Source organism: Theropithecus gelada, chromosome 5 (assembly GCF_003255815.1).
Source record: "Theropithecus gelada isolate Dixy chromosome 5, Tgel_1.0, whole genome shotgun sequence".
NCBI classification, from domain to species: Eukaryota; Metazoa; Chordata; class Mammalia; order Primates; family Cercopithecidae; genus Theropithecus; species Theropithecus gelada.
In genome coordinates this window covers 147,901,449-147,915,421 of record NC_037672.1, presented here as the reverse complement: position 1 = coordinate 147,915,421, position 13,973 = coordinate 147,901,449, and the positions used below count along the sequence as shown (strand labels likewise).

Here is a 13,973-nt window from a genome sequence, read left to right as displayed (position 1 = left end):
TTCTTTAACTTGAAGCTCTTACTATCTTAGCCCCACCATGTTGAGTTTTATCGTAAGCATGATCAGTCTGGTATTAAGCCAAAGAGTCAGTGCAGATTTCTGGGACTTCTCTGTTCAGTTCTTTCCTCCATAGTATTCTGCTCTGAAACTTCTATCCACTGTGGACTCCACTTTCTTTCCAACTCACTGAGACTTTCAAGTTTTGTTTGGTTTCCCTGTGCAATGATATGGAAATTGACACCAGGTTTAAAGTCATTTTGTTTGTTTTCTCAGGGATCACAGTCTTGAACTACCTCTTCCTCCATACTGAAAACTGTTTTTGTTTGATACATTTTGCCCACTTTTCTAGTTGTTTATGCTAGGTTGGTGCGTCCAGGTCATATTACTGTGTCGTGTCCAGAAGAGAAAGTATATATTTAATTTTGGTTTTTATTTATATTCACATTATTTATTCTGAATATGTAACATATTTTTATTATATTCATAAGCATAGAAAATTATAGGTAAGAAAATAGCAAATAACATGAACTAATATTTATTTACAGAGGTAGAAACCACACAATCAGATTAACACAAAATCATTAATAATTAGAGACATTCACATTAAAACAGTATTGATAGGTCACCTTCCATCTGTAGTTTCTCAAGAATTTTAAAGTTGGAAAATGGCAAGTATAGTTTGGGATACAGAGTTATTTTATACTTGGTATGCTTTTCGTTAGAATCAACGCTAGTGGAGCCAACCTCAAGATGAGTCTAGTACTACTTAGTCATGTTAATTATACTGTATCCAGTGATTTAGTAATTCACTACTTAGTGCATGTTCCAAGAACTTCTCACATAGATCCATAAAATACACGAGGATGTTCACTGAAGTATTATTTTTGATGGCAGTGAATGTTAACATGGATGGTCATCATTAAGAGAGTGGATTGGTAAAATGTACAAAAGGCACAGAATAGATTGTTCTATAACAGAATCAGTGCATGGAGTAATAGGAATAGATGTAAAATATATAGGAAGAAAGCGATGATAAGTATAAGCACACAAAAAACTTTTTTTTTTTTTTTTTTTTTAAGACAGGGTCTCACTCTCACCCAGGCTAGAGTGCAGTGGTGTGATCATGGCTCACTGCATTCTCAGCTTCCTGGGCTCAAGAGATCCTGCCACTTCAGCCTCCGAAGTAGCTGGGACCATGGATGTGCACCACCATGCTGGGCTAATTTTTGCATTTCTTTTAGAGACTGGGTTTCGCCATGTTGTCCAGACTGGTCTCAAACTCCTGAGCACAAGCAGTCCTCCCAAAGCGCTAGGATTACAGGTGTGAGCCACCACACTCAGCCCCAAAAAACATTTTTGAAGGAATAATCTACATATAAAAGATTAAACATGTTAATATAGCGGCCTGTGGGGAGCGGGAGGAGAATGAGAATAGGTTTAGATGATAAAGGGAAAAAATAATGAACTATTTATAAAATGAGAGCAAGGCCTTGCTCAGAGATTCATTATATTTATTTAGTTATTTAATATTAGGCATATTATTTCTATCTTTTGGTGTCATAGCAGTGCAGTGAAAAACTCCCTGTATCTAAATCTCTGCCTTTGTGATGATTACTTTAGCATAGATTTTTGCATGTGGAAATAGTGCATTGGTGGACATGAACGTTTTTACAGACTCTTGAAATATGACTACTACATCTTTTTCCTTTCCTCTTTCTTTTTCTTTCTCAGACAGAGTCTTGCTCTGTTACCCAGGTTGGAGTGCAGTGGTGCTATCTCGGCTCCCTGAAACCTCTGCGTCCTAAGTCAAGCACTCCTCCCACCTCAGCCTTCCAAATAGCTGGGACCACAGGCACTTGCCACCATTCTTGGCTAATTTTTGTATTGTTTTGTAGAGATGGAGTTTTGCCATGTTGCCCAGGCTGGTCTTAAACCCCTAGGCTCAAGCGATCCCTCCACCTTGGCCTCCGAAAGTGTTGAGATTACAGATGTGAGCCACTGTGCCTGGCCTAAGTTTTTTTCTGAAAGGCTTTCCCAGTACAGTATATACTCCCCCAGCAATGTCTGTCAAGTAAAGTGCTTATCTTAATGTGTTCTTTTGTTGACTGATTTATAGGAAAGGAAATTTGGAGGAATGATGTTTCTAGATGGACATGCTACAATACTGTATTTTTATTTTTAACTGCAAAGTTATTTTTGGTTATTTTACTTTGGAATTTATTTTAAAAAAATCACTGATTGTAGTTACTTGTTATTATGCTTTTATAATTGAGCAGTATGATTAATTGAAAATTTCTTGTTCACTTAAGAATGAAGCTTTCCACTTAATATTTAGGTGAAAGGTTGCCAAACTCTTTTACACAGTTAGTAATTATAATTTATATCATCTATGAAAATAAGATGAAGGCAAACCAGTGATTTCATTTGTAGTTTGACCCTGTTTTGAACTTTTAAACTTTTAACAAGGAGGAATGCCCTGCACTTTTCTTATTTGCTTATAAACAGATTAAAATGACATGGTATGTCTGATTATCTTTTGTTTATCCTTGTAACTGCAAATGAGATTTTTCATTTTTATTGCTGATTGTTTCAGTATTAGAGACTTGTGGATCAAAGAAACATTAATCAAATAAACTCAGCGTTGCAGCTTTTGTATGTATATGCTATGTGTATACATATATTTATATGCTATGCAGTAAAGGTATATTGTAGAACGAAATATGATAGGGAAGTTTAATCCACTCTCAATTTCAAGGAAGGCTACCCTGAGGAAGTGACTGTTAACATGAGCTCTAAAGGCTGGGTAAGGTTGACTTGGTTAAGAGGGGAGTAGAGGAGCCCTTTTGAGAACATTTTAAGCTTAAGGAATAGCTTTTGCTGAGGCCTTGTTGTGGGAAGAAGACTGAGAAAAAAGGATGGAGTGCAGGGAGAAGGGGAGAGTAAGAAGCAAAATGAGGCTAAAGAGGTAGATAAAAGTATCTTATAGTCCATGTTAAAGGTTTTGGTCCCTATTTTAATGGTGAAAGTACAGTTTTTTTTTTCTTTGACTTTACGATGGTGTGAAAGTGATATGCATTCCGTATGCTCCTTGACTTAGGATGGAGCTACCTCCAGCTAAACCCATCTTAAGTTGACAGTATTTTGGGTTGAAAACATACTTTCGATTTACATTATTTTCTGCTTACTGTGGGTTTATCAGGATGTAACCCTATCATAAGTTGAGGAGCATCTGTATAGTTGTTTAAAAGGATGGACTCTGGAGCAGATTGAGTTCTGATCCTGACCTTGACAGTTATTACCCATGTGACTTTGGGAATGTTCCCTGCGTCAGATTCTTTTTCTGTAAACTGGGGATAATAATAATAATACCATCCCATAGGGTGATTATGAGGTTAAAATATTTTAGTGTTTTTGAAGTACCTTTTTTTTGAAATGTTTATTTTTATTTTTTTAATTTTATTTTTCCATAAGTTATTGGGGTATAGGTAGTATTTGATTACATGAGTAAGTTCTTTAGTGGTGAATTTGTGAGATTTTGGTGCACCCATCACTTGAGCAGTATGCACCGCACCATATTTGTAGTCTTTTATCTCTCGCCCCCCTCCCACTCTTACCCCAAGTCCCCAAAGTCCATTGTATCTTTCTTATTCCTTTGCGTTCTCACAGCTTAGCTCCCACGTATCAGTGAGAGCATACAATGTTTGGTTTTCCATTCCTGAGTTACTTCACTTAGAATAATAGTTTCTAGTCTTATCCAGGTCACTGCAAATGCTGTTAATTCATTCCTTTTAATGGCTGAGTAGTATTCCAGTAGTATCACAGTTTCTTTCTTTTTTTTTTAAATTATACTTTAAGTTCTAGGATACATGTGCACAACGTGCAGGTTTGTTACATATGTATACATGTGCCATGTTGGTGTGCTGCACCCATTAACTCATCATTTACATTAGGTATATCTCCTAATGCTATCCCTCCCTCCTCCCCCCTCCCCACAATAGGACCCGGTGTGTGATGTTCCCCTTACTGTGTCCAAGTGATCTCATTGTTCAGTTCCCACCTATGAGTGAGAACATGCGGTATTTGGTTTTCTGTTCTTGCGATAGTTTGCTGAGAATGATGGTTTCCAGCTGCATCCATGTCCCTACAAAGGACATGAACTCATTCTTTTTTATGGCTGCATAGTATTCCATGGTGTATATGTGCCACATTTTCTTAATCCAGTCCGTCACTGATGGACATTTGGGTTGATTCCAAGTCTTTGCTACTGTGAATAGTGCTGCAATAAATATACGTGTGCATGTGTCTTTACAGCAGCATGACTTATAATCCTTTGGGTATATCCCCAGTAATGGGATGGCTGGATCAAATGGTATTTCTAGTTCTAGATCCTTGAGGAATCGCCACACTGTTTTCCACAATGGTTGAACTAGTTTACAGTCCCACCAACAGTGTAAAAGTGTTCCTATTTCTCCACATCCTCTCCAGCACCTGTTGTTTCCTGATTTTTTAATGATTGCCATTATAACTGGTGTGAGATGGTATCTCATCGTGGTTTTGATTTGCATTTCTCTGATGGCGAATGATGATGAGCATTTTTTCATGTGTCTGTTGGCTGCATGAATGTCTTCTTTTGAGAAGTGTCTGTTCATATCATTTGTCCACTTTTCGATGGGGTTGTTTGTTTTTTTCTTGTAAATTTGATTGAGTTCTTTATAGGTTCTGGATATTAGCCCTTCGTCAGATGGGTAGATTGCAAAAATTTTCTCCCATTCTGTAGGTTGCCTGTTCACTCTGATGGTAGTTTCTTTTGCTGTGCAGAGGTTCTTTAGTTTAATTAGATCCCATTTGTCAATTTTGGCCTTTGTTGCCGTTGCTTTTGGTATTTTAGACGTGAAGTCCTTGCCCATGCCTATGTCCTGAATAGTATTACTTAGATTTTCTTCTAGGGTTTTTATGGTTTTAGTTCTAACATGTAAGCCTCTAATCCATCTTGAATTAATTTTCGTATAAGGAGTAAGGAAAGGATCCAATTTCAGCTTTCTACTTATGGCTAGCCAATTTTCCCAGCACCATTTATTAAATAGGGAATCCTTTCCCCATTTCTTGTTTTTGTCAGGTTTGTCAAAGATCAGATGGCTGTAGATGTGTGGTATTATTTCTGAGGGCTCTGTTCTATTCCATTGGTCTGTATCTCTGTTTTGGTACCAGTACCATGCTGTTTTGGTTACTGTAGCCTTGTAGTATAGTTTGAAGTCAGGTAGCATGATGCCTCCAGCTTTGTTCTTTGGCTTAGAATTGTCTTGGCAATGCGGGCTCTTTTTTGGTTCCATATGAACTTTAAAGCAGTTTTCTCCAATTCTGTGAAGAAAGTCATTGGTAGCTTAATGGGGATGGCATTGAATCTATAAATTACCATGGGCAGTATGGCCATTTTCACAATATTGATTCTTCCTATTCATGAGCATGGTATGTTCTTCCATTTGTTTGTGTCCTCTTTGATTTCACTGAGCAGTGGTCTGTAGTTCTCCTTGAAAGGTCCTTTACATCTCTTGTAAGTTGGATTCCTAGGTATTTTATTCTCTTTGAAGCTATTGTGAATGGGAGTTCATTCATGATTTGGCTCTCTGTTTGTCTGTTCCTGGTGTATAAGAATGCTTGTGATTTTTGCACATTGATTTTGTATCCTGAGACATTGCTGAAGTTGCTTATCGGCTTAAGGAGATTTGGGACTGAGACAATGTGGTTTTCTAAATATACAATCATGTCATCTGCAAACAGGGACAATTTGACTTCTTCTTTTCCTAACTGAATACCCTTTATTTCTTTCTCTTGCCTGATTGCCCTAGCCAGAACTTCCAACACTATGTTGAATAGGAGTGGTGAGAGAGGGCATCCCTGTCTTATGCCAGTTTTCAAAGGGAATGCTTCCAGTTTTTGCCCATTCAGTATGATATTGGCTGTGGGTTTTTCATAAATAGCTCTTACTATTTTGAGATACGTTCCATCAGTACCGAATTTATTGAGAGTTTTTAGCATGAAGGGCTGTTGAATTTTGTCAAAGGCCTTTTCTGCATCTTTTGAGATAATCATGTGGTTTTTGTCTTTGGTTCTGTTTATATGCTGGATTACGTTTATTGATTTGCATATGTTGAACCAGCCTTGCATCCCAGGGATGAAGCCCACTTGATGATGGTGGATAAGCTTTTTGATGTGCTGCTGGATCCGGTTTGCCAGTATTTTATTGAGGAAATTTGCATCGATGTTCATCAGGGATATTGGTCTAATTCTCTTTTTTTGTTGTGTCTCTGCCAGGCTTTGGTATCAGGATGATGTTGGCCTCATAAAATGAGTTAGGGAGGATTCCCTCTTTTTCTATTGATTGGAATAGTTTCAGAAGGAATGGTACCAGCTCCTCTTTGTACCTCTGGTAGAATTCGGCTGTGAATCCGTCTGGTCCTGGTCTTTTTTTGGTCGGTAGGCTATTAATTATTGCCTCAATTTCAGAGCCTGCTATTGGTCTATTCAGGGATTCAACTTCTTCCTGGTTTAATCTTGGGAGAGTGTAAGTGTCCAGGAAATTATCCATTTCTTCTAGGTTTTCTAGTTTATTTGCGTAGAGGTGTTTATAGTATTCTCTGATGGTAGTTTGTATTTCTGTGGGGTCGGTGGTGATATCCCCTTTATCATTTTTTATTGCATGTATTTTATTCTTCTCTCTTTTCTTCTTTATTAGTCTTGCTAGCGGTCTATCAATTTTGGTGATCTTTTCAAAAAAGTAGCTCCTGGATTCATTGATTTTTTTGGAGGGTTTTTTGTGTCTCTATCTCCTTCAGTTCTGCTCTGATCTTAGTTATTTCTTGCCTTCTGCTAGCTTTTGAATGTGTTTGCTCTTGCTTCTCTAGTTCTTTTAATTGTGATGTTAGGGTGTCAATTTTAGATCTTTCCAGCTTTCTCTTGTGGGCATTTAGCGCTATAAATTTCCCTCTACACACTGCTTTAAATGTGTCCCAGAGATTCTGGTATGTTGTATCTTTGTTCTCATTGGTTTCAAAGAACATCTTTATTTCTGCCTTCATTTCGTTATGTACCCAGTAGTCATTCAGGAGCAGGTTGTTCAGTTTCGATGTAGTTGAGCGGTTTTGATTGAGTTTCTTAGTCCTGAGTTCTAGTTTGTTTGCACTGTGGTCTGAGAGACAGTTTGTTATAATTTCTGTTCTTGTACATTTGCTGAGGAGTGCTTTACTTCCAACTATGTGGTCAATTTTGGAATAAGTGTGATGTGGTGCTGAGAATAATGTATATTCTGTTGATTTGAGGTGGAGAGTTCTGTAGATGTCTATTAGGTCTGCTTGGTGCAGAGTTGAGTTCAATTCCTGGATATCCTTGTCAAGTTTCTGTCTTGTTGATCTGTCTAATGTTGACAGTGGAGTGTTGAAGTCTCCCATTATTATTGTATGGGAGTCTAAGTCTCTTTGTAAGTCTCTAAGGACTTGCTTTATGAATCTGGGTGCTCCTGTATTGGGTGCATATATATTTAGGATAGTTAGCTCTTCCTGATGAATTGATCCCTTTACCATTATGTAATGGCCTTCTTTGTCTCTTTTGATCATTGATAGTTTAAAGTCTGTTTTATCAGAGACTAGGATTGCAACCCCTGCTTTTTTTTGTTCTCCATTTGCTTGGTAGATCTTCCTCCATCCCTTTATTTTGAGCCTATGTGTGTCTCTGCATGTGAGATGGGTCCCCTGAATACAACAAACTGATGGGTCTTGACTCTATCCAATTTGCCAGTCTATGTCTTTTAATTGGACCATTTAGTCCATTTACATTTAAGGTTAATATTGTTATGTGTAGACTTGATCCTGTCATTATGATATTAGCTGGTTATTTTGCTCACTAGTTGATGCGCAGTTTCTTCCTAGCATCGATGGACTTTACATTTTGACATGTTTTTGCAATGGCTGGTACCTGTTGTTCCTTTCCATGTTTAGTGCTTCTTTCAGGATCTCTTGTAGGGCAGGCCTGGTGTTGACAAAATCTCTCAGCATTTGCTTGTCTGTAAAGGATTTTATTTCTCCTACACTTTTGAAACTTAGTTTGGCTGGATATGAAATTCTGGGTTGAAAATTCTTTTCTTTCAGAATGTTGAGTGTTGGCCCCCACTCTCGTCTGGCTTGTAGAGTTTCTGCTGAGAGATCTGCTGTTAGTCTGATGGGCTTCCCTTTGTGGGTAACCCGACCTTTCTCTCTGGCTGCCCTTAACATTTTTTCCTTCATTTCAACTTTGGTGAATCTGACAATTATGTGTCTTGGAGTTGCTCTTCTCGAGGAGTATCTTTGTGGCGTTCTCTGTATTTCCTGAATTTGAATGTTGGCCTGCCTTACTAGGTTGGGGAAGTTCTCCTGGATGATATCCTGCAGAGTGTTTTCCAGCTTGGTTCCATTTTCCCCGTCACTTTCAGGCACTCCAATCAGACGTAGATTTGGTCTTTTCACATAATCCCATATTTCTTGGAGGCTTTGTTCATTTCTTTTTACTCTTTTTTCTCTATACTTCTCTTCTCGCTTCATTTCATTCATTTGATCTTCAATCGCTGATACTCTTTCTTCCAGATGATCGAGTCAGTTACTGAAGCTTGTGCATTTGTCATGTAGTTCTCGTGTTATGGTTTTCATCTCTATCATTTCTTTTAAGGACTGCTCTTTATTGGTTATTCTAGTTAGCCATTTGTCAAATCTTTTTCGAAGGTTTTTTGTTTCTTTGTGCGGGTTACGTAGTTCCTCCTTTAGCTCTGAGAAGTTTGATTGACTGAAGCCTTTATCTCTCGACTCATCAGAGTGTTTCTCCGTCCAGCTTTGTTCTGTTGCTGGCTTTGAGCTGCATTCCTTTGGAGGGGGAGATGCGCTCTGATTTTTTGAATTTCCAGCTTTTCTGCACTGTTTTTTCCCCATCTTTGTGGTTTTCTCTGCCTTTGGTCTTTGATGATGGTGACGTACTGCTGGGGTTTTGGTGTGGGTATTCTTTCTGTTTGTTAGTTTTCCTTCTAACACTCAGGACCCTCAGCTGTAGGTCTGTTAGAGTTTGCTTGAGGTCCTCTCCAGACCTTGTTTGCCTGGGTATCAGCAGTGGAGGCTGCAGAAGATAGAATATTGCTGAACAGTGAGTGTTGCTGTCTGATTCTTGCTGTGAAAGCTTTGTCTCAGGGGTGTACCCCGCCGTGTGAGGTGTGAGGTGTCAGTCTGCACCTAGTGAGGGATGTCTCCCAGTTGGGCTACTCGGGTCAGGGACCCACTTAAGCAGGCAGTCTGTCTGTTCTCAGATCTCAACCTCTGTACTGGGAGATCCACTGCTCTCTTCAGAGCTTTCAGACGGGGGCATTTACCTCTGTCGAGGTTTCTGCTGCTTTTTGTTTAGCTATGACCTGTCCCCAGAGGAGGAGTCTACAGAGGCAGGCCGGCCTCCTTGAGCTGTGGTGGGCTCCACCCAATTTGAGCTTCCAGGTGGCTTTGTTTACCTCCTTAAGCCTCAGCAATGGTGGGCACCCCTCCCCCAGCCTTGCTGCTGCCTTGCAGTTAGATCTCAGACTGCTGTGCTAGCAATGAGGGAGGCTCCGTGGGCGTGGGACCCTCTGGGCCAGGTGTGGGATATAGTCTCCTGGTGTGCCGTTTGCTAGGACTCTTGGTAAAGTGCAGTATTAGGGTGGGAGTTACCCGATTTTCCAGGTGTTGTGTGTCTCAATTTCCTTTGGCTAGGAAAAGGAATTCCCTTCCCCCTTGCACTTCCCAGGTGAGGCGATGCCTCGCCCTGCTTCAGCTCTTGCTGGTCGGGCTGCACCCACGGACCAGCACCAACTCTCTGACACGACCCAGTGAGATGAACCTGGTACCTCAGTTGAAAATGCAGAAATCACCCATCTTCTGTGTCGCTCACGCTGGGCCTGGAGGCTGGAGCTGTTCCTATTCGGCCATCTTATCACAGTTTCTTTATCCACTCATTGATTGATGGGCATTTGGGTTGGTTCCACGATTTTGCAATTGTCAGTTATGCTGCTATAAACATGCTTGTGCAAGTATCTTTTTGAAGTACCTTTAACAGTGGAGTATAGTAAGCATTATTTAAGTATTTGTTAAATTATTAAGTGTCTTAATTTTAAAGAAGGGTGGGTGGTGGGTTGATGTAGTTTGTATTTTTAAAAGATCATTTTTTGCTGGGTGTGGTGGCTCATGCCTGTAATCCCAGCACTTTGGGAGGCTGAGGCAGGCGGATCGCTTGAAGTCAGGATTTCGAGACCAGCCTGGCCAATGTGATGAAACCCTGCCTCTACTAAAAATACAAAAAATATAGGCCAGGCACGGTGGCTTATGCCCGTAATTCCAGTACGTTGGGAGGCCCAGGCGGATGGATCACCTGAGGTCGGTTCAAGACCAGCCTGACCAACATGGAGAAACCCCATCTCTGCTAAAAATACAAGTTAGCTGTGTGTGGTGGCGTGCACCTGTACCACACAGGTGCTTGGAAGGCCGAGGCAGGAGAATTGCTTGAACCTGGGAGGAAGAGGTTGTGGTGAGCTGAGATTGCACCATTGCAGTCTGTCCTGAGTGACAGAGCGAGACTCCATCTCAAAATCAAAACAAACAAACAAAAAAATTAGCTGGTGTGGTGGCACACACCTGTAATCCCAGCTACTCTGCAGGTGAATCACTTGAACCCGGGAGGCAGAGTTTGCAGTGAGCCGAGATCGCGCCACTGCACTTGGACTCCAGCCTGGGCGGCAGAACGAGACTCCGTCTCAAAAGAAGAAAGAAAAAAAAAGATCATTTTTGCTGCAGCTTGGAGAAGAGTTTCAGGTGTCTAATGATATTGGCTTGTATTTATTGAATACCTAATAGGCCCTACAGCATTACAAAAACTGGTGTAGAGTACATTATTTCTTTAAGATAATTGAAAATAACTTAAAAGTTGTTTTCTATGCTTTTAAGCTTATAGCATTATTCCTGTATACATTAAAGCAAGACTATATTAAAAATGTGTTTTTTTTTTTTTTTAGTCTTATGGTGAATACTGTGGTTAATGAATTGTTAATTATCTTCATAGCCTCCACATGCTGGGAAGTTGCTCTCTGTGTTAAAACATATGCCTCAGAAGTATGGTCCTGATGCCTTTTTTAACTTTCCAGGAAAGAGTGCTGCAGTAAGTAAATATTAATTAGGAAATCACTCCCAGTTCTTCTTTCCTTTACTCCCTGAAAGTACAGCCCTGTGAACACCCCTGACAGGTTCTGTGCTAGGTAGAAACTTCTGTTCAACATACTTTAATCCTTATGACTGCATATTACTTTTTTGTAATTGCTTTGGAGGTTGAGGAAACAGAGGCTTAAATTAGTTGAGAAAATGTTCAGTCACAGCTTGAGTCAGCAATGGAATAAGAACCTCATTCTTTTAAACATAGCCGTGTTGTCTTAAGGAGCTGTTTGTGTGTAACACCTTCATGTCTGTCTTTGTGAACATCTTTCTCTCACCTTTCATTACTCTACCTGTGTTTTTTTTTGTACCTGGTGTATAGAATGATAGTGAAGACATAGAGGCTTTGAAATTTACTATGCAAGTTTTCCTTGACTTGTGAGTTTCCAAATTATGTTGATCTCAGCATTCCTGTAAGCTGTTAATCAGTTTATGCATAAGACAATTATGTATAATAGTGATATCTGTAATGTTTCATAATGTTATTGAAGCACATTCTATAATATATATGTTATTTATGGAAGTTTTTAAAATCTCCTCATTATTACGTTGGTCAGTCTTTTACAAGCAAAACAAACTATTTTTTTTTTTTCTTTTTGAGACAGAGTTTTGCTCTTGTTGCCCAGGCTGGAGTGCAGTGGCGCGAGCTCGGCTCACTGCAACCTCTGCCTCCCGGGTTCTAGTGATTCTCCTGCCTCAGCCTCCTGAGTAGCTGGGATTACAAGCACCCACCACCAAGCCTGACTAATTTTTGTATTTTTAGTAGTGATGGGGTTTTGCCATGTTGGCCAGGCTTGTCTGGAACTCCTGACCTCAGGTGATCCAGCCACCTCAGCCTCCCGAAGTGCTGAGATTACAGGCGTGCGTCACCACGCCCGGCCCAAAACAAACTTTTAAAAAAGATATTTCAGTCTGTTCTTTTCCTGAGCTTATCTTTCAATCATTGTTTTATGTTTGTTCTCATAAAATCTTATATTAGGCCCTGTGTAGCCTGGCAATATCTGCAGAAAGATAAGAATATGTTTTAATATGACAGTTGTGATATTTGAGTTTTATATACACAATATACAACTTTCTTTGAAAAGTTTTATTGCCCAGTTTTTTCCTTTACAGTTTTTCCTTATAAGGCTTTTAGATTTGTAGCTTTTCAGAATAATTTTACTTTCTTATCATAGCCTATCATTGCCTCTAACATTAAAAAAAGTGTTCTTAAGAGATTAACTTTTTTCGTGCCTCATGTTATAATTTTATTATTTACAGTTCTCTGAGATTGCAGTGCATGCATTTATCTTGAAAGTAGGGCAGGTGAGCTGAACAGCTTTTGAAACTTGAAGAGAATAGATGTTTTAAATATGTTCAGTGACTTCCTTCCCTTAAACATAGCTTTTACTGGGAATTTAAAGTATTCATGAATGAAGTATTTTTGCAAAACTTATACATCTTTGCTATTATTTTTGGTGAGAGAGAACATGTGTACACACTGAATATATGTTTTTCTCCTAAAATTTTTTTTTGTCAGTCTGTGAGTTGTAGTTATTCTTTTCCTTTTTTCTTAATGCAACGTTCATTTTAAATCAGCCTCTTGAAGTCTCAGTGTTATTACTGAAGTTTGTCTCTGTGATGTCTTTCATATTTTAGGTCATATCTAATACATATAAAAGAATGTATGTATATATTATATGTATACATAAATGCATATGTAAGTTACAATAAAACAGAAGCTTGTATAGTTTGAATTTTTTAAAAAACAGCTTTATTGAGATATAATTCACATACCACACAATTAACTCCTTTAAAGTATATAGTACAGTAGGTAAATGTGTTCACAGAGTTGTCAACCATCACCACAGTCAATTTTGGGATATTCTCATCACACCCAAAAGAAACCCCATACTGATTAGCAGCCACTCCCCATATTCCCCAGCCCTATTCTGGACCATTCATATTAGTGGAATCATACAACATGTGGTATTTTGTGACTGCCTTTTTTCATTTATCATAATGTTTTCAGGGTCCATCCATGGTATAGCATGTATCAGTACTTCTTTCCTTTTTATGGCTAATATTATATTGTACGGATATACCATACTTTATTTAATCATTTGTCAACTAATGGATATCTGGGATTTTCACTTTTTGGGCTACTATGAATAATACTGCTATGGACATTAGTGTACAATTTTATGTGTGGACATATGTTTTAATGTCCCCATCTCTAGACTGGGTTGTATGGTCTTTGTTTAACATTTTGATGAACTTGCAGACTATTTTTCAAAGTAGCTGTAACATTTTATGATTCCACTAGCAATGTATAAGGGTCAAATTTCTCTACATCCTTGCCAACATGGTTAATGTCTATTTTTTTTGTTTTTGAGATGGAGTCTTGCTCTGTCACCCAGACTGCAATGCACTGGTGTGCTCTTGGCTCACTGCAACCTCCGCCTCCCCGGTTCAAGCGATTCTTGTGTCTCAGCTTCCTGAGTAGCTGGGATTACAGGTGCATACCACCATGCCTAGCTGATTTTTGTATTTTTTCATAGAGACGGGATTTCACCATATTGGCCATGCTGGTCTTGAACTCCTGACCTCAAGTGAGCCATCTGCCTCAGCCTCCCAAAGTGTTGGGATTATAGGCGTGAGCCACCGCACCCGGCCAATATCTGTCTCTGTGATTGTATTAATAGCTATCCTAGTTGGTATGAAGTGGTATCTCATTGTAGTTTTGATTTGCAT

General features: G+C 39.2%; 1 protein-coding gene across 2 annotated transcripts in view; it reads left to right on the top strand.

Annotated features, from left to right (window-relative positions):
* LRBA (LPS responsive beige-like anchor protein) overlaps positions 1-13,973 on the top strand; it is a 756,763-nt gene that overhangs the window by 76,904 nt on the left and 665,886 nt on the right. For both annotated transcript variants that reach the window (XM_025385122.1, XM_025385123.1), the window contains one exon: positions 11,095-11,190. In XM_025385122.1, the coding sequence (XP_025240907.1) occupies positions 11,095-11,190 (96 nt within the window). The remainder of the gene's footprint in view (positions 1-11,094; positions 11,191-13,973) is intronic.